Here is a 26,362-nt window from a genome sequence, read left to right on the forward strand (position 1 = left end):
TTGCTCAACACTGAGCACTTCTGAAATCCCACCCTTTATTCCTTGAGGTTTCATTAGCTTCTTATCTTTTACCGGTTGTCAAAATTAGGGTTGTGTGCAATGCAGGGATTTAATTTCCCAGGATTTGCTTGTTTGCTACTTTGAGCCTTGTGTAGTTGGTCCCCCCATCCCCATTTTTGCTTGGAGTTCCTGGTTCAACTGAACAACAAAACACAAAGTAAAATGCATCTCAAACTATCTAGTTTCATGTCCAACCCCTGTTAAACCATAAATGTCAGAGGTTTGACATGGAACAAGGTTTACCAGCCTTATAGCAAACCTGCTCTGAACTTGGCATTAGTAATGAATCCTGGATTAAGGGGCGCCACATGGAAATTTGTTTTATTGTGAATGCTTCACACAGTTCTAGTCAGACTTAGAGAGGGCTGAAATATTCTGAATTTCAGTAAGAAAAAAAGATTTTTTGATAAACAATTCCCATTTTTTTTTTACTGGCTTTTGGAGTAATTTGCATCATTATCTGCTGTGGAGAGGATTATGATGTCCTAAGCAGTAAGAGTTAAGTTGGGAAACAAACAATAAGAGCAGATGAATTTTATAGAAACAAATTATCCTGTTTTCATTTGTATGTTACTATTTATAAAGGGAGAGGTGGAGGGAAAGGAGTACAGAGAGCATGACTTGCAGGCACAATTTCTTTTTATTAGACTTTAAAAAATCACATTTCTAAATGAGAAATCAGTGACTTTTTAAGATGACACTATTCACTTGTAAAGGCAAAGACCATCGTTCTACCAGACAAGTGGCAGGCTGTCCTGGCTAGTTTGCTTACGCTATTTAGCATTAGGCATATCAAGTTATTTCACACTGAATCAAATGTTCGGCTTTCTTTTTGAAATACTTCCATGAATTCATATTTTAATTATCTGTTGCCCTTTCTCCTCTTCCCATAACACAGTATAACCTGGAAGTGATAATTTACAATTTTGCTAAGGAATGGGTTTAACGTTAATAAGGCAAGGATTATATATATGGTGTATTAATCTCTAGAAAGACAAGGTGGGCGGGGTAATATGTTTTATTAGATCAACTTTTGTTGGTGAAAAATACAAGCTTTCAAGCTTACACAGAGATCTTCTTCAGGTCTCCATGTAAGCTCAAAAGCTTGTCTTTTTCACCAACAGAAATTGGCCCAATAAAAGATAGTACCTCACCCACCTTGTCTGTCTAATATCTGGGGACCAACATGGCTACAACAATGCTGCAAGCTGTTATTCTGTATCACATGTGCAAACATACATATATACACTCGGGTTGCCAGTAGCATTTTCAGTTCTGTGGTACTAAGAATAGAAAATCCTGTGTGCAAATGACTGTGGCAAAATCAAAGATATCAGCACAGTAAATGTTGAATTGTTTTCCGTGGTGGTGGTGGGATGTGTGTGTGTGTGTGTGTAGGGATGTGTGCTCACGTGGCATGTACACACAGAGAATTATAGAATATATTATATGGACTGTAATTACAGAATGCGTGTGTTGGATTGATGGCTTTGTTGCCACTACATTTTAAACAGGACTAATTTGTTGTTGATGCTTGTGATTAGGGTAATCACCCTGTTGGAATATACGTTCACTGCTGATAAAGGACATCTAAGCCATGATGGTTGATTGTTCCATTTAATTTTATGAATGCTCTGTATTTATACCCCAGAAAGAGCGTAGACTGATAGCTCTGAGTTTCTTCTCATAGTTTTGCATATGCCAAGTTTGGAACAAAGCCACATATTTCATTGGAGAGAGTTTTACCCTGAAAACTGCACGAATTGGAAAGGCAGCTGTCCAGTTTTTGATTGTTTAGTAGAATGAGTGTCACTGCTTCTTTCTCTTTCAACTTTGCTACTCTTTTTGCATAGCAAGGAAATGCATCAGTAAACTCTGTTTCCTAATAACCTGTTTAGTAGCCTTGATTAAATGGGTTCATAGAAGGTCTTCTGTTTTCTGCACATCTGTAACCTACTGGTGACTCTGTTACACATTGACCATAGTTCCTCTTTCTGGAAAGCAAGCTGTTTAGGCCTCTAAGGACAGAAAGAACTGCACCACCACCTGAGTAAGACTTGCCATTCCATCTGTACCCTTTATATCTGCAGGCTCATTTTTCAGCTGCCACAATCTGTCCCGTTACACTCAACTGCCAATGACTGTAGTAAATAATGCCTGATGGGATTTAATAGGCTTTTCTCCTGTAGTACTTCTGGATTCCCCTGTACTGCGAGCGAAGAAAGACTCAGCTACAATCGCACGCTAAGGTTTTCAGTAGTGACTATGATTTGAGGTGCATATGCTTAATGAGACCTAGTTTTCAGAGGGGAGGTGGTTAACTTCTTCTGAAAATCTGGCTTTTTTCAGGTGTCTCAACTGGACACCCCAAATTGCTAGTCACTATTAAAATCTTGGCCCCAAACTCCAGTCCCTAATGTGGAAGTGTCCTGTGTGGCTGTTAGAGGGAAGAACTTTCCATAAACAACCAGATTAATTAAAAAAGGTATTTAAACTGATTGAGGTCTGTGTGTATGGGAAGGGGACAAGAGGCGGAGGGGAAGGGTAGAGAGACAAAAACCCTATTGTTAACCCCTACATTTTATATAAAACTTAATGAAAAGAGACAGGAGCAGGAATAGAACACGGTAAACCCAACCTTAGCGACAAAGAAAGGAGCTGCTATATTTTCTAGATTTGAGGCTAGGTGAATTACAAGAGAGTCACTGAAGGTAATTATCCAGTTTTAAATTCTGGCTGCCAACTAAATCAGTCAAAGCATCTACTGTCCCTCTGATGCTAGAAATGGTCAGTAGCAAAAGCAACTACTTATAGTTCCTGGTTTTCCATGCAGAAGGGAACTGTACCTGCTGAGACAGTGGGGAGAAAGGATGCCTGGCATACTGTCAGGATGACAACTGTTTCATTGGTATATCACAATGATTCAGGGAGCATGAAAGGAATACCCTTTAAATGGTTGATCTACCACTCTCCTTGGCATTTTTAGGCCATTGCTTTATCAGTAGTATGATTAAATTGCAACTTGTCCTCTACTTCTAGCTGTAAAATGTGCAGAGCATACAATGGGTCAGATTCCACGCTCCCTATGCAAGCAAAACTCTTTGTGTGCTTAGCCTGAATAAAGTTTAGGATTGGGCCTATGTTGGTATGGGGGAAGAACTGGGTAGAGGTGTCATTCACAAAATGGATGTGGACAGCAGAATCACAAAACTGAGGATACCATGCCTGAAAGAGTTGGAGGTCATTTTAGAGTGAATTTAATGTGCCTTGTCACTGACTTTATTCCCTCTGCCTTACCACTGAATTCTCCTTGGCCTTTGTACTCATGACCAGGATTGCCAAAGCACCTTATGGCAGTTTCTGCTGCAAACAAGCATAAAGTGTTATAAATATTAGCTAAAAAGTAAACTCCCTTTTTTGTGCCTGGCTGAGAAGGAGGCATTATTTATGTTTTTAAAACCTAAACATCGCTCATGATCTATGTGTTGCTTTTAGAGTATTTGAAGTGCTGCTATATGTAATATGTCTACATATGATGCAGGAGGGTTTGATGCTTTTCAGATTATAAGTACTATATGCAATTAAGACAAAGTATTATTATCAAGCCATTTTATTATATATAATTGTTCAGTGGCTTTTACTTCACATTTAATCTGAAAATGGAGCTGGTTCTCACATTTTTGTATGTATGTTCCTTAGTTATGGCGAGATACTTAATACAGAATTATTTATTTCTTCCAGTAAATTGCATGATATTGCTCTTTACATGGTGGTTTATAGGTAGGGAGAAAAGCCAGGGAGATTCCTCAATCATCCCACAGACTATGAATTCCCTGGCTCTAAATGTTTAATAACTTCATATTTTACATATATATTTTCTATGGTTTTCACTGGTACTTGTTGAGTATATTCTGTTGTGCTGTTTATCTTAGTCTACAGGTTTTGAGGCTTTTGCATGGTTTCCCATGCTTGGCATCTCGTTAGTAAATCACTGCAGATCTTTCTCAGAGCAATTACCTTTTAAAATATCCTCTAATGCTAACAGCACAGTCTTTGAAAGTATGTCTAGCAAAATTCTTCTGCCTCAACTCTTCAGAACAATGCTTTTGTCCCCAAGTGTTTCAAAGACACTGCAAGGTGAATAAGGCTATTTATCGACTGCATATATCTGACTAGCTGGAAACCACAGTCATTTTCTTAAAAGGTCCATTTAAAATAAATCCTGCTTTCACTTTCCTGAGGGCCCCCATGAATTCCTAACACCAAGTTAAGGTCAGTACTGATGTTCTTAATGTTTAGCAGTGAGGTTTTCTGTGCCTCATCTGTTGTTAACGTTTGCTTCAGGAAGGGAGCAATAAGCCATAAAGACCCTGCTTAGCTAAAAATGAAGGAAAGGGAATTTAAAAAGCACTTGGAGGAACTCTGCATGTCTTGGTGGCTGACTTCTAGGAATATGGAAAAGCTGCAGGCTGATCAGCTAAGTATCCTTGCTGTTGATGGAAAATACCACAGAACCCTTCCTGAGGTTATAGGTATGTCAACCAGAAAATGCAAGCAAAAGAAGACAATGACTGTAATCTCTCTGTATTCTGCTGCCAAACTTGTAAAAATACTTTCTGTCTGTGTTCTTTTATGCATGGTGGTAGTTTTAGTTGAAAGGAAAAGCAGGCTTGACATGTGTTAGGTAGATATAGCCCAAATTAATTTTCATGCATATGACTTGAGCATACTCAGCATGTCACAGCACAGAATCCTTAGTTCCTGCAGGATTTTTTCATGCACATAAATAGTTTTGGCATTTCCATCCTTTTTTGCACTGAAGAATTATGTTCTGGGGTCTCCTCTTTGTTTATTAACCTGAAGAAAAAAAAATGTAGACTGTCAAGGCCCATTTAAAGTGACTGGAAAGACTACTCTTGACTTTTGTGGGCCTTGGATCAGGGCCTCAGACAGTGAATGAAATGAATAAAACAGATGGATTAATGATTAAGAAATGTCCAGGCTAATGGAATAATGTTTCCCGTTTTGAGTTGGTTTTCGATATACAGTAGGGTTTTAAGGTCTGTCTCTTTATTGGGCTCTCCAATAAACCATTCCATCCTATATTGAGAACAGTGTCCATTCTCCAAACCAGATTACCTGTATACATATAACAAACACTGTCTAGGCTAAGTTTTACCTTCTTTCTTTCTTCATGTACTATAGCAACTTGGGGTCTGAATTAAAAAATAAATTCATAAAGGTCAAAGTTTATTTTTATTTATTTATTTATTTTAAATTCCTGGAGCCAAATTCTTTTGTATTTCCTTTCAGAATCCTCCAGGCTATTTAAAGGATGTACACCCTCTTGCATCCTGTTCAGAGAAGGCCATTAAGTTTGCAACTAGAGCAGTGGTCCCCAACCTTTTTCATCTGGTGGGTGCCGGACGACAAGCCACCGAGGACCGTGGCCAGCAGACAAGCATCCACTGAAATGCTGCTGAAAAGTAGCAACGTCAAGAGGCGCCGCCGCCGAAATGTCACTGAAAATCAGTAGCATTTTGGTGGCACTGCCTCTTGATGTTGCTACCTTTCGGCGGCATTTCGGCAGATCCTTGTCCTCCTGCCAGTACGCAGGTGCAGATAGATGCCCCGGCGGGCACCACATTGGGGACTACTGAACTAGAGGATATAGGGGTTGAGGCAGATAAAATGAACCCATTGCTTTTGAGAGCCAGTGGAAGACTTAATAATGAAGACTCAGATGTGATGGATTGCCCTGAGTTTGAATGTGCCTTACAGTTAGCTATAAGAAAACACATTTGGCTGTGTAAAAATGGCAGGGAAGCTGATAGATATAGCCTATTCGGGGGGGAAAAACAATATTAAAATAAAAAGAAATCTCAGTAAGTTAAATTTCTGCCTCTTTGTTGGGTCATTGAATTGTGGATGCATTGCATACTGTTTTGTTCCGTATTGAAGAGCCTGACTTTCAGAGGTGCTGTGCATTCACATCTCCCATTTGCTTCAGTAGCAGTTGTAGTTACCTAGCACTTCTGAAAATCAAGCCCTACTTTCCATTATGGCGTATTAATTCCCCTTTCTTGAAGAAGAAAGTGAATCGTAATAGACTAGTTCCCAGTGGTTGTGATCAGTGCTGAAGATTTCCTGAGGGTCGCTTACTGGTCAAGTAGCCAGTGACGCTTGATCGATTCCAGCCTTGTGTGTGTACTTGATCTGCTGAAGAACAGGGAAGTAGTTTTTTGGTGCTGCTGAATGCTACTGAATGATAGGAACAGGGACAGACACTACTAGGCAGTTAAAGTTCACTGAATAGCAACTGTAAAAAGACAACTGTGTGGCTCCATACTTATGGAGGTTCTGTTGTTCCTTGTCAGATTTGCCGACATCTAGTCAATAAAAATATTGATGTTTTTATCAGTACTTAGAAGGGAGATAGTCAGAGAGAGCCTAATTATTGAAGGAAGGTGTTGCTAGTGACTTGCTGAACCCAGGCCTGGTATTTAAGGGGCATTGTGCTCTTTGGATGGAAAGTAAAACAGAGTTCCTGACCAGAGATTAAAGAACTCATGCTGCTTTCTGTAAATGTAGGGCTGTTAGAATTTGGCTAGGACACCAAGCTTAACTTGGGTGACTACATTTTCACTGAAAATGTCACCTGCAGTTTCAGCTGGATTATACTATTTTCTTTACTGTTGCATATGGAAGGTGCAGTTAGACATTTGCAAATCTTGCCCCCTTGCAACATGCAAGCTGATGAAATGTTAAGGAGTGTCATGTTGACAGTGACTTGGCATAGGCCTGGTGAATAATGAAGTTAAAAGATGGTTGAGAATTGTGATGAGCAACCGGTATTATAAGCACATGTCAAGCTACCTTCTGAGTTTGTATATGGTTTAGAGGTCTAAACACATCCATGGGTGCCAAAAATAAACTGCAGAGTTGTAATTTTGTCCTGTCTTTGACAGATTCCTTTTGTGGTCACTTAACCTCTCTGTACCTCACTCTCCTCATAGATAGATTATTTATTTACCTCCTAGGATTGTAAGCACTTTGAAGATGAATAGCATTTATTGCTACAATCATATGCATCCATCCTCCTAATGGTACTAACTTCTCTGTGCCTGAAGTCAAATGCTTGAAACATGGGCCATCTGAGACTCACTGACAGGGAATGATTCAGGTCTTTGTTACGAAGACACCCCTTAATTTATTGAGATAGTTCAAAAGGAGGAGAGATGGTTCTTGTCTTGTCCCTGTAATGGAGTGGAGAAAGAGACATCCGTTTAATAGCCACAGGCAAATCTTGAGTTTCAAATAAGCAAACATGGGTAAGCAGCTCAGGAAATGTTCAAAGAAAGAAAGAAAGAAAGGAAAACCTCTTGCGGTTGCTAACCAGCCGCTCTCTTATTGCCAACTCTAGCTGTGCATGCCCAGAAAGGGGTTCTAAAGAGTTTTCTCAGTAAAGGGATGTGGACTTTCAAAGTGCAATACTTAGGACAGGTAGCTCAAGCTCAGTTTAGAGAGACCTTACTTTTTTCCTCTGAGGTCTTGCTTTGAGAAGAGTATTGTGATTTAATAGCTCAGGAATCTGAGGATACAGAGTATGTCCTTCTGGAAGTTCAGTCTCAGGAGTAAACCTAGTAGTTTCAGCCCCTCCCTCTTTTTTTTTTTTTTAAAAGTTGCCCGACTAGCAATTTAATAAACTTTATTTCTCTTTTCATATATTTTGGCCTCAGAATGAGTCAGAGAATTCTCTTCAATTGTGTTTAATATAGTGTGACTAATTCTTGTCTTGCTTATATGAAAAGAACTTAAATCTTTTGAATCTTTGATGAGAGTGAAACTTTGCAGATTTTTAACATCCTTCTTTGTTGATTTTTGATTAGAGTAAAGGAGACCAAACCTTCCAAGTAGCAATAATAGGCAGACATATGAATAATAATAAAAAAATTACATTGGATAAATGATATTACTTTCATTCAAAGAAATCTAGCATGTTGTCAACAAACCAGGGAGTTTTAAGATTAATTCAAAGGTCTCTTCCATGCAAATAAAGTCATTTGGAGTGCCTATAAAGACCTCAGCATTATATTTCCAAAAGAATGAAATGTCTTTATCCAGGCAGAAAGAGCTGGCTCTTGTTAAAACAAAGTGATTGCTAATGTCCAGCCCAAAGGCTGCATTTTAAGAAAACAGGAAAAACAGAGAATCAGATATCTGCCCTTTTCTGAAGCTTCAAATAGTGCTCTAGGGACATGGGTGAAGCTGGGGGTTCTACCATGTTCTGCAGCCCAGCTTGTCCCTAAATTGGCCCATGCTACAGAGTAATAAAAACGGTGTGTTCTAAACAAACCATCAGCCAAGTAAATGGTATAAATATCTGAAGTATCCCACCTCAGAAATGTAACAAATGCCTTGTTCTTTTGCAATTAATTATGTTTTGGGGGCAATTTCTTAAGAACTGTTCTTGAAATAAGGTCCCTCTCTTCCCACTTTCTAAAGATCTGCAGTGTTGGTTTCTGAATCCTCTGATTCAGTTCTATCTTCAATTGTTGAATCTGGCAGCCTCTCCTGAGGAAGAGAGGTTAACAGTTAGGCATACTAAATAAACTTGCTTGGAAAAGAGAGAGAGGCTGAAATTCTGGCCCTGTTGAAATTAGTGAGAGTTTTCTAATTAACTTCATTAGGGCCAGGAATATCACCCATAGTACATAAGCTCCTTTCAAGTTCTTTAGCTATTTATTGTGTTCCTTCTCTTTCTCTTTCCTTTCATTTTTCCTTAAGTCTGTAAGAGAATTTTAGTGCTCATTAAAGTCATCTAAAGAAACCTAAATTCTCTGCTTTTAAATAATGAGTTTGTTTTAAGATAGACCGAGTACAGCCAGGCAATTACTCCTGTGCTTAGCCCACGCAAAGCTAATGCATGTCAAATGACTTGCAGCCGCACCAACTATTCCAATATTTGGCAATCTTTATTCTAAACAGGACCATCACATCAAACTTTGGACCCTGATTCAGGATTTGAACCAAAATTTCCCAAAGTGAAAACCCCATGCTGTAACCCATTAGACCACCTCAAGTCTACTCTGACTTATCCCTCTTATTTGTTTTTGTTGTTTTTTTAAATTAGTGCCATGTTGACAGGTAAAAATGTTCTTCAGTTCCTCTGCAGAAAAGTAGACTGATTCATTGCTGCCTTTGGGGGGTTATTCTACAACACTAGGGTAGAACAAGTGAGTAGAAGAGTTTAAAAGAGTTTTAACCTTAAGATTTGCCTTGTAAAGAGAGAGTTTGGATGGAGTCAAATAACATTGACTCTAATACTTTCAGATCTAAAGGCCTTCAGGAACCAGCCTCTTAATGAACTCTTCAGCCTGAGCTGACTTCCTTAAAAAAGGCACTGTCAGCTGTCAAATAATGTTATTGATTTTAGAAGTAATTAGCATCATAGTGTTTTCATGATATTGATGCTAGTGTCACTGGGGTCTTTTGCACATATACTGTGCCCCTCTATGATGGTAGATGCTTGTTGTGCCAGTCTTTGTGAACCCTGCCAGAGGGACTGAATGACCAAGGCTCCATGGTGTCTGGATAGTGCTGCAATACTTTATACAGAGAAGTGAGGAGATTACATCCCTCACTTCTGTCTAACCGATTTATGTATCTTACTCTTTTCGGTTCAACGTACATTTGATTTATTTGTTTTCTTCTTCCTGTAGTTTGAATGGAATTTGATTGTTCTTGTAATTCCATGTCCTTACAATACATCTTTTTGTTCATCAACTTTATGGACTGATCTAAGTCTGAGCTCTGTGAACAGTGTATCTTACTTTGCTGCTGTGGCTGCAAAGAAAATTCATAATGTTTTAGTGTGGGCCCTATGCAAAGTTCTTGCAGGATGATGGTGGTGTCTGTTTAAGTGTATTAAAGAGAGGGCAAGAGGACTGTTTACTCTGTGTCTTATCTGTTCAATGAGAATAACAAGATTTCCCTTCTCTGCAATGAAGTTGGGAACCTTAATTCAATAGTTGACAAACGTTTTTCATAATTGAAAAATCTTGATGGAGAGGTTCTCATGGACCACCTTCCATTCTGTGGACAACTGCACAGACCACTTCCCCTCCCATTTGTCATTGTACAACATCCTTGTGGCAACTGCTGCTGGTTGGCATTTTTCAGTCAAAAAGTTTTATTGTTGATAAATGGACTTTTTTCTAATATGAAAAATTTTACCAAAAAAGTGATTATTTTTTTTAAAAAGTAGTGATATTGTACTGCTTTCTCTTGCATCTGTGGCAAGGAAAAGTCTATAATTGAGACTCCTCATCTTCCTCTTGGTTACTTATTTAGACAGTGTTTATTTTTTCCCTCCTGCATTGCACAATGCATGCTAGTCCTGTGGGGGTTCTTTCTTCAGAGATTTCTCACCAGTTTTGCGAAGTGTGGTAACTGCAAATTTCATGAAGCTAAATTTTTTATAAAAAGTAGTTTGTGGGAAGTATAATCAGTATTGTGCTTGACATGGTGTTTACTTCTACTTGCTAGTATTGCTGTATATGAGAGCTTAGGCACTTAACATAAGGAACCCTTGCAGTCAATTTATTTATAGCACTGCAAGTGTTATTCACTCAATAAACATAATGCATATGTGATGAAATCTAGCAATTACTGTTATGCTGTGGGCCAATGTCTGTTACACCAGTGCAGTGCCAAAGCAGACTGCACTGGTGTAAGTGAGAGCAGAGTTTGGCCTTATGTCTTTTGATGGGCTGCATGCTGCTACCTATGCCTTGTTTGATATTTCCATTTTTAGATCCTTTCATGTAAAGCTTTGTAAGGCAAAGAGGCTCTCCAGCACTGAGAAATAGACCAAAATGATTAGAAAAGCTGAAAAGATTAAGTGAGTCAATTTGCATCTACCTTTAAATGTTACAAAGCTAGACCTCTCAGAATGAATTCCGCATCATTTAGGCATGATACAACAACAGCTGATTAAACTAGGGTATTATTGGCCAGCATAAGAAAGCACAAATGTCTAGGCTGGGTGATTTAACAAACTAAATGCTGTTCTTTCATCTAAAGAAACCTAAATTCTCAGGTTTTAAATAGTGAGTTTGATTACCTTAATTTGTAGTGAGCAACAGCAGACATTACAAATTGATTCATCCAGTTGAACTGGAGCTAGTAGAGAAATGGAATTAGCTTTCATCTCTAAAGGCTGTGGTCTCTCCAAATCAGGACTGAGGCCTTTGCAGTCTGGCAATATTTGGAGCAGCTGTGCAAATCACAATAGTTTTGACAAAATCACGTGACAATTTCATTTCTCCTCTCATAGCAAGCAAACATTATAAACAGCAATATGGACCAAAGACATTAATATTAATATACATAATGCCTCAAATGTTGAACAGTGTATTGGACATAAGTATCTTGTGTGATAAAATTTAAATTATATTTTAGATATTTTCTACAAAGGGATAAAAAGACTATTAATATGCAGTTTTTAGTTAATTTTCTTCATATAGAACATCACAGATTTAGCTACTGCTTCTTAATTATAAAGACTTGAGACTGAACATAGATGTGTGTCTGTGTGTACATCCAAACTATTTTTATATATAATACTTCAGTTGCAGACAGTTACAATCTTAAGTATGTATGTACAGTAAAAAAAAGTTGTCAAGAGTAAGACACTGTGTTGTAATTGATGTTTGTGTAATTCCAACAATAAACGTGTTATGGATATGTCAGATGTACAATAAACAAACAATATGTAAATGCAGAGGAACTGCAGTGTGGAATAATTCCTGTTTTCAATGCAGTATATTGATTATTCATTAATCTGATTAATTTATTTCATTAATAAAAATCTGAAAATGGAAGAGGAGCAACTTAATGTTGATTGGAAATTGGATTTCTTTTTCATTCACATGCATTTCACTATTGTGTTGTTGCAGAAACTGGAACATAGAGAAGTTTTAGTTGGCTTGTTGTTCCTGGTTTTCCCATTTATCCCAGCCAGCAACCTCTTCTTCAGGGTGGGGTTTGTGGTGGCAGAGCGAGTCCTTTACATGCCAAGGTAATTATTGCAATTGAATTCCTTTGTAATGAGACCCTCTCACCCATTTTGTAAAAGCAGGTAAGATTTTTTTATTTTTTGCCTATTGTGATTCAGACATTATATTTTATTTATTTTTCATCCAAACACAATATGTCTTTGAATTTTTGAGCAGCAACATCAGAAAATGTGTAGCCTGTCAAGGCAGGTTACTTGGCAGAATCAAAGCTAGTTCCATTCCATTGTTACAAATTTTTTTGAATATGGTTGAAAGTATCTGTATAAAGGGAAGCAGCATGTTGTTTCTTGTACCTTGTCCTTTCGTGTTTGTACGAATCTTCCTGCTTCCCTAAGCAATATTGTCAACGTAAATTGTCCCTGTTCTCTAATTTAAGCACAGTATTTATAGGGTTAACCATTATTATTACAGTTTATCTATTATTAATAGCCAAGGGGGGTCCATTGTGCTAGATTCAGTACAATCACAAAGGAAGACAAGGTCCATCTCCTAAAAAGTTGACAAGTCTCTGATTCTGCAAGTGGACTGTTTCACCCACACAGTCCCATTCTCCATGCAGTATCAATTGCAGGATCAAGGCCTATGAAAGAGTTTATAGTCTAGTTGATGGGGATGGGGAAAGACTCCCACACCTTCCTCAATGGTAACTCTAAATTTGAGTTCACCTTAGTTTCCACCTAGATCCCATTTACATTCTGGACTGACTAGCTGCTAGGGGGTTCTGGTGTTTCTTGCTGCTCTTGCAAGCAGCATAGTTTTGAACTGCTCCTTGTTATCTCCATCATATCCAGATCTAAGGCTGAAGCAGTAGGAAAGGCCAACCACCCAAGATGCAACTGGTGATTGCCTGCTTGATCCACTCATAAATATCATTACATTTCATAGCACTGTAGCCATGTTTCCATTCTAAGAACTCAGTTTTGCCATCAGGTGCATACTCAGTTCCCATTATCTTTCATGGTGATTGAATTTAGAACTGATGGCCCTAAGCTTCACCCCAGATTGCTTGATGATCTCTGAAATAACTGCTCTATTCCCCCTGCATTTTAAAATTAGATGGCTGAAAAAGCAAACAAAACTAGAAAACCTAGAAAAATGTTCTCTGTAGTCCTGATCCTGCAAAGGCTCATATTTCTACTTAATGTTATGCCTCTAAGTAGTCCCATGGACTTCAATAGGCCTGCTCTCTGGTCTTCGCTAGACTGGGACCAGAGTCTATAGTTTTACATAGCTGAGATGTATTCCTGCCTCCTATTATATCAGTTTGTTTTATGGGCCAAATCCTGCTTACCTTATTCACAGAAGTAACCCCCTTGAGTTCTGTGAGACTGTTCACGTGAGTAAAATGAGTGAGATTTGGCCCTCTGAGTTATTCTGGGAATCATCACCACAGCTCATGATTCTCATTACTGTCCGTCATTTTAAATGGAGAAACACATCAAAGCTGTTTAAAATAGATATTGAGAAACAGCCAGCCCAGCTTCTAACACACTGCTGTGCTGTTCTCTCACTTTTCTGGCTGTGGAAAGAGTAAGGGCTTGGAGTTCTGCATTCACCAGCATATAGCTCTTCTCCGGATGAGATTACTGATATCATGACGTGCCTTTTGAAGTTGGTGGTAATGAAGGAGGAAAATGGGCAATGCTCCAGGAGGTCTTTATGGAAGGAATATTAACATATTTAATATGTGCACAGGAACACTGCTTACATGATGTTTTTCATCCTTCTATGGGCTTTGCAAACATACAACCTGTGAAGTAGGTAATTAAAGTGACTCCCTTTTTTAGGAGGAGATACTGAGATGGAGAGGTTAAATGCTAAACGCTAAGAGTGAGTATGTGGCAGAGTCCCTGGGTCCTGTTTTGGTTTCAGACCACTAGACCATTCATTTCCTTATTCACGACCTTTTTTCACCCCGAGGTGGCAGGCCACTGAACTGAAATTTAAAATGGAAAACTAACATGGCCATTAATTCTCATGTCAAAGAAAGAGTGTGGACAGTTCTCACTCTCTGTCACCAGGTTCTTGGTAGGAGAGGGAGGGATGCTGAAAAAATTATGTACACAAGAGTGTTGAGAACTAAATTTACTGCTTGCAAAGTTATTGAATACCAATGAGCACTCTTTCTGTCTCTCTCTATAAAACAGATTGATAGGGGAGTGTTAGCCTTCCATGCACATTCATAACTATTGTGAAACCACAATAACATCTCTTTATTCCCCCCTATACCCACCCCCCTGAGGAACATGGCACATAATATTGAGGATATAAGAGAAAGAGGGGCAGTGTTCTTTATTTGGAACATTCTTTAGCAACTCTTTCATTGCCTGTATTTTGCCAAATGCAATATAGTTTTCTTGAGTTTTGTTCTATTTTTGCTCTAACATCAATTACTAAGTTGGAATATTTTACCCCATTTGAAAGATTTTTTTGAGGTGAGAAAGCTGACTCGATGTGTGGAAAACATATTGATGACTGTATTAGTCTTGATTATATTTAAAGGTGCTCTTCCACCCCCTTTTGAAATGAAAGCCTTTTATAAATATTTGTGTACGTGTCACAGTTGTGCACATTGCAATCTGCGGATCACATCCTGAACTCCTTACTCCATGTTATTTAGTCCTTACAAGGGCAAAATTTCAAGTGTAGTGAATAAAGACCTGAGGATTTAAGTAAAAGGTTTGTAAACCAAAAAGGAAATGTTGGAGGATTCTTACCCCCACATTAATTTAATGTCTTAGAAAAATAGGGAATTGTACAACCTTTTGATCATGCACTAGTTGTAGAGCTTGACCCTGCCTTCCAGGACTTTGTGTACATCTTCAGAAGACTGAAAAAAATCAAAAAGATTTTTTAAAAATTTTTGTTAAAAAATTTTACAGGATAATAGTTTCCCAACCACCTGTAAACATAAGTGGAGATTGGGGCAGGATAGAATTCATAGGACAGGTTTTCAGAAAAGCTCGCTCCCATTTAGGGTCCAAAATAAGTGACCAGATTCTCAGAAGATTCAGGACACTGAATGCTGTGACCTCTTTTGGAAATCTGGCTCTAACTGCAAGTGTTGGCCACTCTGAAAATCTGGTCCATTTAGTGCAAAACATCACAATTGCATTTAAAATGAAAAGAACAGTTAATCTTATTATTCCTAGTCATGAAGAACGTAACTGAACATAAGCTTTAGCTCCTGACTGCAATTGCTTTTCAGGGAAACAATTGGACACACACAGTGTGACAGTGAACACCTCTGATGCAGTGCTAAACACTCTGACCTCCCATTTACTGTAGTGGGAGTTGGGGGTTCTCTGGACCTCTCAGGACTGGACCCTTATTGTAGGAGCTATTCCTCTGGTTTGCTCAACTTTTTGCACAATTCCTATTTCAGTGGCTCCTAGCTGTTGGTTTGTTTGTTTGTTTATTTACTATGCATTTGTTTTCTAATTTGCGTCAAGATTTTTAGAGAACTGCCCTGCTAAAAAAGCCAACCACTTGAGCCTGCTAAGTGCATGCATAGTTTCTGGATCGAGTGCCTGTGTGTTAAATATTACAATGTTTAAACTCCAGAAGCAATCAGTTATTCTTCCTGGCTCAGATAGTTATGTCACTGCTTGTTTTTACCGGTCACGAGAACCTTCCCACTTTAACAGTCCATGGAGTTTGCAACCATTTTTTTGCAACAAAGATGAAATTAAATGAAAGTGTTGAAAGTTGCACATATTTATTGCAGAGAGTGTGATATGATCAACTCAGGGTCAGTCAGATCACCACTAGTCCCTGTGTATGTGCTTTGCATTCAGACATATATTTGCAGAAATTTAAGTGATAGAAGTTCTGTTAGAAGTAAACCATATAGCCATTCAGGAGGAATGCAGATGATAGGCCAGGAAACTGACCTTTTACATCAAAGGGGGAGGTCCTGTGACCTGATGCATCAATTACAGTAACAGTGTCCTGTGTCCAGATTTTGATTACATCACTGATTCAGTACATTCCCAGGCAACTTTTGATAGTGAAGTCCTATATGTTGGGGTCCTAGGGAGCCCAAGATGAAAATAAAAGCTGCTCTCCAATGGTTGAACCCTGGCAGCACAGTGGCAGAATTACTGCCATCTGATTATGCATCCCTCTATGCGTCCCTCCATCCATTGCAACTACCACCTTAGGCCCAACAGGGAGTAAACTGTACCCCCTTATCCCTGCAGCAGTGAATCAATATGATGCTGTCTGTTAAAGAGCAGCACACTCTGCCTTGCAGATTGCATGATTCTGCCAGAGCCGGTGCATTGCTTCTAGCCATGGTTGTTTAATGAATCAGAAGTACACCATGGTACATTGTAAGATCGATACTTGTAAATGTCTCTGCCACCTTACTAGATTTCTAAATAGGAATCAGTAAGAAAGTCAGTATCTAGACAAAGTGGTCTAGGTTTCTCAAAAGGATCAGTCTCTTTGTATGAGCTTCTTCTTAAAAATTCTTACAAGACCAAGTGCCCCATGAAGCTTTTGTTTTGACATGCTGTACTTTAAACAACAAAACAGCAAATTGCTGCCTATCCTTGCTAATGTGTCCACTTCGCTTAGTATAACTCCATCCATTACCATTTGCAATATACTAATTAAATACTAGAAACTGATCCATATTATGGTAATGAAGTTTGTGCAATTTTCATGAGATTGTGACCCTGAATAATTCTGAAGAGAACTTACCTTCCCCCACAGAGTAATAATTTGAAGATAGGGTTTTATAATATGCCTGCCTTTGGCATTATTCTCTTCCTTTATTCACTTTTCACTGGATATAATATTATGCATTTTCACTCCCCCGACACCCTTTTTCACCTTTTTTAAACCTATATGTCAATGAAGCTCGAGGATCTGAATTCCTACTTACCTGTCTCACATTCCTTTAATATTAGATCAGATACTGTGGGTGTGATATAACTTCTGCTAATAGAAGATCCCTTTTTCCCCCAAATTAGTCAAATCCTGGTCGCAATGAAATCAGTGGCAAAATTCCCATTAACTTCAATGTGGCCAGAGTTTCACCCAACTCATTCAGCAAAGCAGTTAAGCATTTCAGTGCCTACAGTAAAGCAAATGGCTCTGTGCTTTGCTGAGTCAGAGGGCATGTCTTCACTACAGAGCTAAATCTGTGCTTCTGCAATCAATGCCGTGGTCTGGTGAAGACATGGAGAGCGCTCGCCCATTGATTTCTGTACTCCACCTCCCTGAGATGTGTAAGGTAAGTTGGCAGGAGAGCATCTCCCATCAACACAGTGCAGTGTAGACACCACAGTAAGTGGATCTAGCTATGTCGACTTCAGCTATGTTGTTCATGTAACTGGAGTAGCATAGCTTAAATCAGTTTACCGCGGTAGTGAAGGCCTGTTCAGAGTCTGTGTGTGTGTATTCCCAACTGTATCTGTTTAATTTACTTACTACAAAAAACATTTTTAGTGCTTTTGTGCTCCTGTTAGCTGTACAGAGCTGATAAAGTTAAGAGGGAGTGAGCTGGATTCTATTCCTTGTGATTCATCTATCAACATGATTACAAAGGCCAGTCAGATACACCTCTCAATACCCTGTGAAGGCAGTGGCATTGCACAGGTGTCCCTGACAGCAGGTAATCTGAAAATGGGCCAGATCCTCAGTCTCAATTGGTGTATCTCCATTGACTTTAATGGAGCAATGCTAACAGCTCCTGGATTTCAGCGGAGGCTGTGATCTGAAGGAATAAGCACAGGGTTGGGCTTTTGGTGGTCCTGAATTCTAATCCTGACTCTGCCAGTGACTCTGTATGTAGCTGTGGGGAAGTCACTCCAGCTTTCTTTCTCATTTTCCCCATCTGTCAGATGTCGATAATACTTACCCATCCACCTCAAAAGGGTGTTGTATTAATTACTTCACGTCTTTACAGTGCTTTGGGTGAATAAGGTGCTCTAAAATGCTAAATATTGTAAGCACTCAGCCTTTCAGATGTGTATCCAAACCTGGACTCCTAACTTTTGGAGGTTTGCCCATTACTATTAAACACTCTGAAGAGAAATCAAAATAACACAAGCAAGAAATGATGAGATGCTAGTGCCAAATATTTTGGTGAAAGCCAATAAATATATAGGAATAAAAGCCAAGTAATTTTGCAAAGATGAAAAAGATTAGTTTATGGTGCTTTTGGTGTAGACTGCAGTCTTAGCTGCTTTAACTGAATATGAAACATGCCTTTGAAAAACACATTGCACTTCGGCCGCACACAGATGGTTTCAGGGAAAGGCTGAACTTACTATGATTACTACCACTTGCATGTTAACTTTAATGGGAAAGCTAAAAAGCTTTATTTTATTGTTGTTGTGCTAAATTAGGTTAAAGAAACAAATCTTAAAAAAAAACATTTATTGTGATCAAAGATTATTTTTAAATAAAATAATCTGGAGGTCCAAATTATGTATGAAAATCTTATCTAAAGTGGAAAAAAAATCAGAAATTTTAAAAAAAGTGTAATTTAATAGAAATAATCCACTCAGGGTTGTCTACACCTATAGTGCTGCAGCGCTGCAGCTGCACCAAAGCATCTGTGCTGCTGCACCGCTTCTGGTGAAGACACTCTATGCCAGGGGTGGGCAGACCTTTTGGCCCGAGGGCCACAGTGGGGAATAGAAATTGTATGGTGGGCCATGAATTCTCACAAAATTGGGTTTGGGGTGTGGCTAGGGAAGAGGAGTTTGGGGTGTAGGAGAGTGCTCTGGGCTGGGACTGAGGGGTTCGGAGGGTGGGAGGGGGATCAGGGCTGGGGCAGGGATTTGGGGTGCGGAAAGGGGTGCAGGTTCTGGCTGGGGGTGTGGGTTCTGGGGTGGGGCTGGGGATGAGAAGTTTGGAGTACAGGAGGGTGCTCCGGGCTGGGACCGAGGGGTTTGGAGGATGGGAGGGGGATCAGCACTGGGGCAGGGGGTTGGGGCGTGGCGAGAGACTCAAGGGATGCAGGCTCCAAGCGGCGCTTACCTCAAGTGGCTCCCAGAAGCAGTGGCATGTCCCTTCTCCAGCTCCTATGCTGAGGTATGGCCAGGTGGCTCTGCACACTGCCCCATCCACAGGCATCGCCCCTGCAGCTCCCATTGGAGCATGTAAGAGCTGGAGAAGGGCCAGGCTGCGGCGTCCAGGAGCCACGTGGTGCAGCCCCAGCCCAGCACCCCAGATGTAGCAGGGCCCGGCCGCGTGGTGCAGCCTCTTACCCTGTGCCCATCCAGAGTGGGGCCCAGCCTCGTGATCTGGCCCCCGGCTGGAGTGCCAGAGCACGGCCAAGCTGCATAGTGCAGCTCACAGGCTGGCTTAAAGCGGCTCGGCCCACAGGCTGTAGTTTGCCCACCCCTGCTCTATGCTGATATGTGAGAGCTCTCCTGTCGGCATACTAAGACCATCTCTGCAAGAGGTGGTAGATATGTCAGCAGGAAAAGTTCTTTCACCAATATAGCGCTGTCCACACCAGCACGTATGTTGGTGTAACTTGTATCGCTTTGGGAGTGGTTTATATACACCCCTGAGTGATATAGGGTGTAGTGTAAACATAGCCTCAGTCAAATTGATTGGAATTTGAATTTTATTTGTAAAGGAATATAAAATTAATATAGAATGATCTCCGTTTTGTTTCTTTTTGAACCTTCTTATAAAATTTAATGTAAAATTATATCCTTACTATAGAATTCTACACAGTGGTTATTAAAAAAAACCCTATAGAAATAATAATTACCTGCCAAATTATGTAATATTTTAGAGTAATTTATATCAAACCCTGTTGATTTAATCTCTGTTAAATTCTGTAGGACTTTTTTCTTTACAATGATAAATAATAAACACATAACTGTTTTGTTTCCAAAATATCTGTAATAAAGGCATGCAAAAGTCTGTGTTATCTGGAAGCACTTCAGATAGGAATCTGCTCAAAATGAAGTCTCGGAATCAAAAAGTGTAATGAAGTGAATCTGTACAATATATTATTTTTATGTCGACAGCACGGGAGAGAAGGAAAATGGACCCAAATGTTAACCAACCTTTGAATGATTAGCTGAATCACTTCTTTCAAAGTTAACACATTTTCTGTCAAAGAAAATAGAGTTTTTGAGGTCATTAAATTTTATCTAGTTGTCTCATATTGTGAATAGAGAACCAGATGCTTAGCTAATGTAAATTGGCTTAGCTCATAAACCTGACCCAGTGCCTTTGGAGGTCCCTTAATGTAGCCTGAAATAAGAAACCAGCTTTTCATTTGGAAATAAAGGCCAATTATGTCATCAATCACCTGCTCAAAAGGTCCCTTTTCAAATTCGATCTCTCCTGCTAGAGTTTGGGATTCTCTTTGTACTATTCCCTGCAGTTCTTACTCAGGGACTGCTCCTGTTGACTTCAAAGGAGAAACTCTTTGTGAAAACATTTTGGCTTTGAACTTGAATCAGTCAGAAAGGCTTCTCATATCCAAAATGGGATTTTTGATCAACATTAAGGAGAGTGATACACACATGCACGTGTGCCAGGTGGTTAGGACAAGCTGGGATATAGGAGACCCATGTTCAAGTCCCTACTCTCCCTGATTCAGAGCAGGGACTTGAACCTGGCTGTCCTACATTCCAAGTGAGTGCCCTAACTACCAAGCTATTGGCTCTTCTGGGCTGGGTCTCTTTCTCAGACATTGTTTGTGGAAAAAATTCAAAAAGTCAAGTTTTGGTCTGATTTAAAATGAAAACAAATGTTAAAACCTCATTTTTTTTTCACAAAATGGATCTCTGGTTTTTCCAGCCCACCCTTCTGCTCATGACAATTCAGTAACCCAGGCCTGGTCTACACTAAAAATGTGGATTGATATAACTACATTGCTCAAGGGTGTTGATAATTCAGACCCCCGAGTTCCCAACCTGTACCATACTAACCCCAATGTAGACGCAGCTAAGTTGATGGAAGAATGCTTCTGTCAACCTAGCAACCTTTGCTCAGGGAGTTCCTACAGTGATGGAAAAACCCTTCCCATCACCATAGGATGTGTCTACGCTATGGGGTTACAGCGTGTTGCTGTAGCCCCTGTAGTACAGACATGCTCCTAATCAAGTGTTTTCAAAACCTCTCTAGCAAAGTGAATCCATTCTTGAGGCTTGTCTACACTTAAAATGTGACAGCTGCATCGCTGTAGCACTTCACTGTAGACAGTACCTATGCCGATGAGAGGGGTTCTCTTGTCGGTGCAGGTAATCCGCCTCCCCAAGAGGTGGTAGCTAGGTTGACGGAAGAATGCCTCCATTCACCTAGTGGTGTCTGCACTGGGGTTAGATCAGTATAGCTGTGCCTTCCAAGGGTGTGGATTTTTAACTATACAGATATAAAATCCTAGTGTAGACCATGCCTTGGTGTGCTTCTGTTTCCCAGTCCTTCCACCTCCTGTGTCTGAATTAGTGCATACTGAAGGAGAAGTAGTTCAAAAGATATTCCAAACCCTCTTTCTACAAACATTTGCTTCCCATTAGAAAAGTGATAGTACAGCCATTTGTCAATAGGGATGAAGTGACTTTAAGCTTCCCGCCCCCCCCCAACCCCAGGGTGACCAGACAGCAAATGTGAAAAATTGGGATGGGGGTGGGGGGTAATAGGAGCCTATATAAGAAAAAGACCCAAAAATCGGAACTGTCCCTAGAAAATCGGGACATCTAGTCACCCTCCCACCCCTTCCACACAGCTGCTGCCCCTGTGAACAGAGTGTTTTAAATCATTTTGGTTCTTCCTGTCACTGTGTGTTACATAGAATGTCAGCTCAGGCTCTAGAACTGAGAGAGGAGTTTGTCTGTGTTGTACTTGGAATAGCAAAGAGGTTTTTTCAAGGGTGGGGTTGATGGACCATGGCTCAAATGTAGGTTTGATGTCCATGCTCAAGTCTGTTAGGCCCTGATCCAACAAAGCACTTTAAGTCTTTGACTGGTCTCCTTGATCTCAGTAGCACCACTCCACAGGTATATCTACATTGGAAAGACAAACCTGCAGCACTGACTCTCAGAGCCCGGGTCAATTGACTCAGGTTTCCAGGGTGCAGTCTAAAATTAGCAGTGCTCCATGACCCTCCTTCTTCGCTGGATTTGAGAGCCCAGGCTCCAGCCAGAGCAGGAACATCTGCACGGCTGTTTTTAGCCCTGCAGCCTGTCATTTTTTTTGTCACTGTTTTTTCTTTGCAGTGTAAGCATCCCAAAGGCTTTAGGTTAAGCACACACTAAAGCATGGGTCGGCAACCTATGGCACGCATGCCAAAGACGCTGCTCGAGGCAGAGGAGAAGTGGAGGCAGGGCCTTGGGGAAGGGGGGTGGGTGGAATAGGGGCATATCCCCTCCAGCCCCCTGCCCTGACCCCCCCTCACACACACCCAGCCCTCTGCCCTGAGCCCTGCAGCCCCGCACACACCCCAGACCCCTGTCCTGAGCCCTGTACCCAGTGTTGAGCTGCCAAAAAATTAACAACCGGTTCCCTCGTCCTCACCCCACAAGGGGGTCATGTCCCCCTCATCCCCCCGGGCTCCTGCCCCATCCAACCCCCCACGTTCCTTGACACCACAGCCCCCGGGACTCCCCCATCCACCTCCCTTACCTGTCCCCTGACTGCCCCCTGCCGCCCCATCCAATCCCTCCTCTCATGCCTGATGGCCTCTGCGGGACCCCTGCCCCCATTCAATCCCCCTGTTCTCTGCCCTCTGACCACCAAACTCCTATCTGCCCCAACCCCTATCCACCTACCCCCGAACTCCCCTGCCCTCTTCCAACACCCCCTCCCTACTCCCTGCCCCCGTACCACGCTGGAGGCTGGGCTGGAGGTGCTGGGCCGGGCTGGAGCCGCTCGGCTGGGGCTGCTCAGCTGGGGGTCCCTGGCCGGAGTCGATGCCGGGCCGCAGCCACACTGCCTGGCCAGCCGGAATCAGGGCCGGAGCCGGACCAGAGCCGGGCCGCACCACCGGGACCAGAGCCGAGACCAGGACATGCTGCCTGGCCGGGACTGAAGCCAGGGCCAGAGGTGAGCCGTGCCGCCGGAGCTGGACTGCACTGCAGGAGCCGGAGCTGGGACTGAGCTGCGCTGCCCAGCAGAAGCTGAGGCCGGGGCACCCAACTGGAGCTGGGGCCGGGCTGTGCCGTGCTGCCAGGGCCACACCACCCGGCCAGGACTGGGGTTCTGGGTGCTGGACCCCTGCCAGCCGAGGTCCCGGCCACAGGCCCCACTCAGCCCACTGCCGGCCTAGGTGAACAGATATGCTGCTGGCCCGCTCAGCCCGCTGCTGAAGATCAACATTTTAATTTAATTTTAAATGAAGCTTCTTAAACATTTTGAAAACCTTGTTTATTTTACAATAGAACATTAGTTTAGTTATATCATATACAGACTTATAGAGAGAGACCTTCTAAAAAACATTAAAATGTATGACCAGCACGCAAAACCTTAAATTAAAGTGAATAAATGAAGACTCGGCACACCACTTCTGAAAGGTTGCCGACCCCTGCAATAAAGTGCTTTATTGGATTTTGGGCCTTGTTCCTTAGGCTGGGCAGGCCATGTGAGTGCTTGAGGTTTGGGGCACTTTTTGGAGGACTGATGTGCGCAGCCTGTTTATTTAAAATAAAATATAATGTGTATGTACAGCACCTTCATGCATGTTACAGGTGCTTAATAAAAATCTAATAAAACTGCAATAATCTCAAATAACTAGGAAATCTGAAAACATATGTTGCCTAGCAACAAATATGTGCAGTTGAGACTTGGAAACTTGTAATAAGTTTTTAAAAGCAGAGAATTGTGCATGCTCATGTTGTCAGTCAATACTGACCTCAGACTCCATCCTTTCACAATGCTATTCTCACTACTCTCTGAAGGGTAGCAAAATAAAAATGTGTAGTTACTTGATGTGATGCACAGAGTGGTTAAACTTAATTTGGAGTAGCTTCAGAGCAAGGTTTAATAGAACAAAATGGAGTCATCTAAACTAAGTGCTGAAAATCAGCAAGGTTAGTAGCCATAGAAAAGTCCTCCTGGGTGAAATGTCACTGTTAACTGCAGTTTTTGTTCTCAATATGTTTTTAAAATAATCCCTTTGTTCTGCTTATAGCAATAGGTCTCAAACTTTTTTACTGGCAACCCCTTTCACACAGCAAGCTTCTGAGTGCGACCCCCCGATAAATTAAACACACTTTTTAATATATTTAACACCATTATAAATGCTGGAGGCAAGTGGGATTTGGGGTGGAGGTTGACAGCTCGTGACTCCCCATGTAATAGCCTCGCGACCCCGTGAGGGTTTCCAACCCCCAGTTTGAGAACCCCTGGCTTATAGATACTATACTGATATAGTAGCATTCACATGTCCTGACATACTGTTTTCAGATGGAACTTTTCCTAATTAATATGTATGGATCAAAATTCTTATCTCAGTTCCACTGGTTTTCATCTGGAGTAGCTCCATTGAAACTCAGTGGAGTTACTCCAGATTTACACCTATGTAATCTAGATTAGAATCCACAGGAAAAGAAACACAACAATTTTAAGATCCTGAAAATTCTTTCAAAAATTTTTTTGGGGGTGGGGGGTCATCTTTCACAGATAGTTTCTTCCACTCAGTTTACAACCCAGCCTCCACTGGTTAAAAGCATATCAATACTTCTCCTAGATTGTCCAGAAAGATGGGACTTGCCTACCCCTGCCTCATGTTTTTTTATTTTGTGTCCCAAATAGTTCTAATATTAATGGAACTACCTTTGACCAATGTGCCAAGACTAAATATCTAGCTCTTTAGATCAGTATATCTCAATGTGTTTTACAAAAGAGGTAACTCGTGCAGGGTACTCACAAATGTGCAGCTTGCTATAACAGAATGTAATGACGCTCTAGCGTTGTGGTGGGGAATAGCTACCCTGTCTCAAAGGAAGCAATGTAATCAAGAAACCAGTGCAGCAAAACCACTCCTAATGTTTGATGTAAACTGATGCAGTGTGATGGCACAGATAGGGGGAAAGTCTTTTAAACGTTTTCAGTAATAAGTAGCTCTGGCTTCTGAAATTAGACACAATGGTTAAAGAAAAGACTGTGAGTTACTAGATATAATTACTGAACACTGAATAAGTAGGTGGCAGATATTACATGTCTGCACTCTGGTTCTTATTTAAATCCTGCAATTTGTCTGTTACACCCTGGGAAATGTGGCTTTCCTGTCATCTCATTCCTCTCTTGTTTGTGCCTCACTGCAATGCACTTGCTCACAAGGGAAATGCTGTTAACAAATTGCAGAAATTATAGAAGAAAATCATTCATCCCACAACCCTCTGAGTGAATTCTTCCAAAATACACATGTTAATGGTGCACAATGGTTGCCTAAAGTGTAGCCCTGACTCCATTATAATTCAGGATATTCCTAAAATATCACTTTTGTACGGCAAGAGACCACAACGCTAGGAGTCAGGAAACTGTCAACGTGTTGATGCATGTGCCAAATAGGAAGCTTGTATGTATACCCCACTGCAGGGCTGAGGAATTTGTGTAGCTGCTGGTTCTCCCATAATGAGTATTCTCATCCTGAACCTGTGGAAAAGTTATTAAGCATTAAATTGTGTTCCTACTCAGAGGGCTGCTTCACATCTGAGTCTGTGTGCAGGATTGTGGTGGGGCTTTAACAGTTGGAAATGGTCACTGTTCCATTATCCCAAAGAGAAAGCAAAATCTGTTTTGGTTTGGTTTTTAAATAATCTGATTGGAAACTAGGGCTGCGTGGGAGAAGGGAAATTAACTTCAAAATAAAAACAGCTTGTGCTTTTCTCTTAAATAACTGTTTTGAAAAACCACAGTTTGATCCAAATGATTATGGTCATCACAAAGGTTCATTAAGATAAAGACAAAAGCTGGCAAAAAACATTAGAATGGTGGTGAGGGGTGGATCCTACCTATACATGTGTGCATGGCAAGAGAGAGAGAGGTTTTTTTTTTCTTCAGAAGCGGGAATACTAAAAAAAAATTCTGCCCATTTTTTTTTTTATGGAAAATGGCTTTTTGAGGAAAAGAGATTTTTGTGAAAAGTCCATTTCTTCCTCAAAACATTTTATGAGGGAGGAAAAAATATTCCCAACCAGCTTTAATGTTCAGGGCAAAATTATCCCCTCTACCAGAATGAGGAACAGGTAGTATATGTGAGGGGGAAAAGAGCACAGGGAACCACTAATTTACCCTTT

The 26,362-nt window shown here is 40.8% G+C and overlaps 1 protein-coding gene across 8 annotated transcripts in view; it reads left to right on the forward strand.

The window, feature by feature from the left end:
- Positions 1-26,362, forward strand: part of TMTC1 (transmembrane O-mannosyltransferase targeting cadherins 1) — a 214,886-nt gene that overhangs the window by 94,325 nt on the left and 94,199 nt on the right. For 6 of the 8 annotated variants that reach the window (XM_032763965.2, XM_075069192.1, XM_075069198.1 and 3 more), the window contains one exon: positions 12,021-12,142. The exons of the other annotated variants lie outside the window; for them this stretch is intronic. In XM_032763965.2, coding sequence (XP_032619856.2) covers positions 12,021-12,142 — 122 coding nt within the window. The remainder of the gene's footprint in view (positions 1-12,020; positions 12,143-26,362) is intronic. 8 annotated transcript variants of the gene reach the window in all.

This window comes from Chelonoidis abingdonii, chromosome 1, assembly GCF_003597395.2.
Source record: "Chelonoidis abingdonii isolate Lonesome George chromosome 1, CheloAbing_2.0, whole genome shotgun sequence".
NCBI classification, from domain to species: domain Eukaryota; kingdom Metazoa; phylum Chordata; order Testudines; family Testudinidae; genus Chelonoidis; species Chelonoidis abingdonii.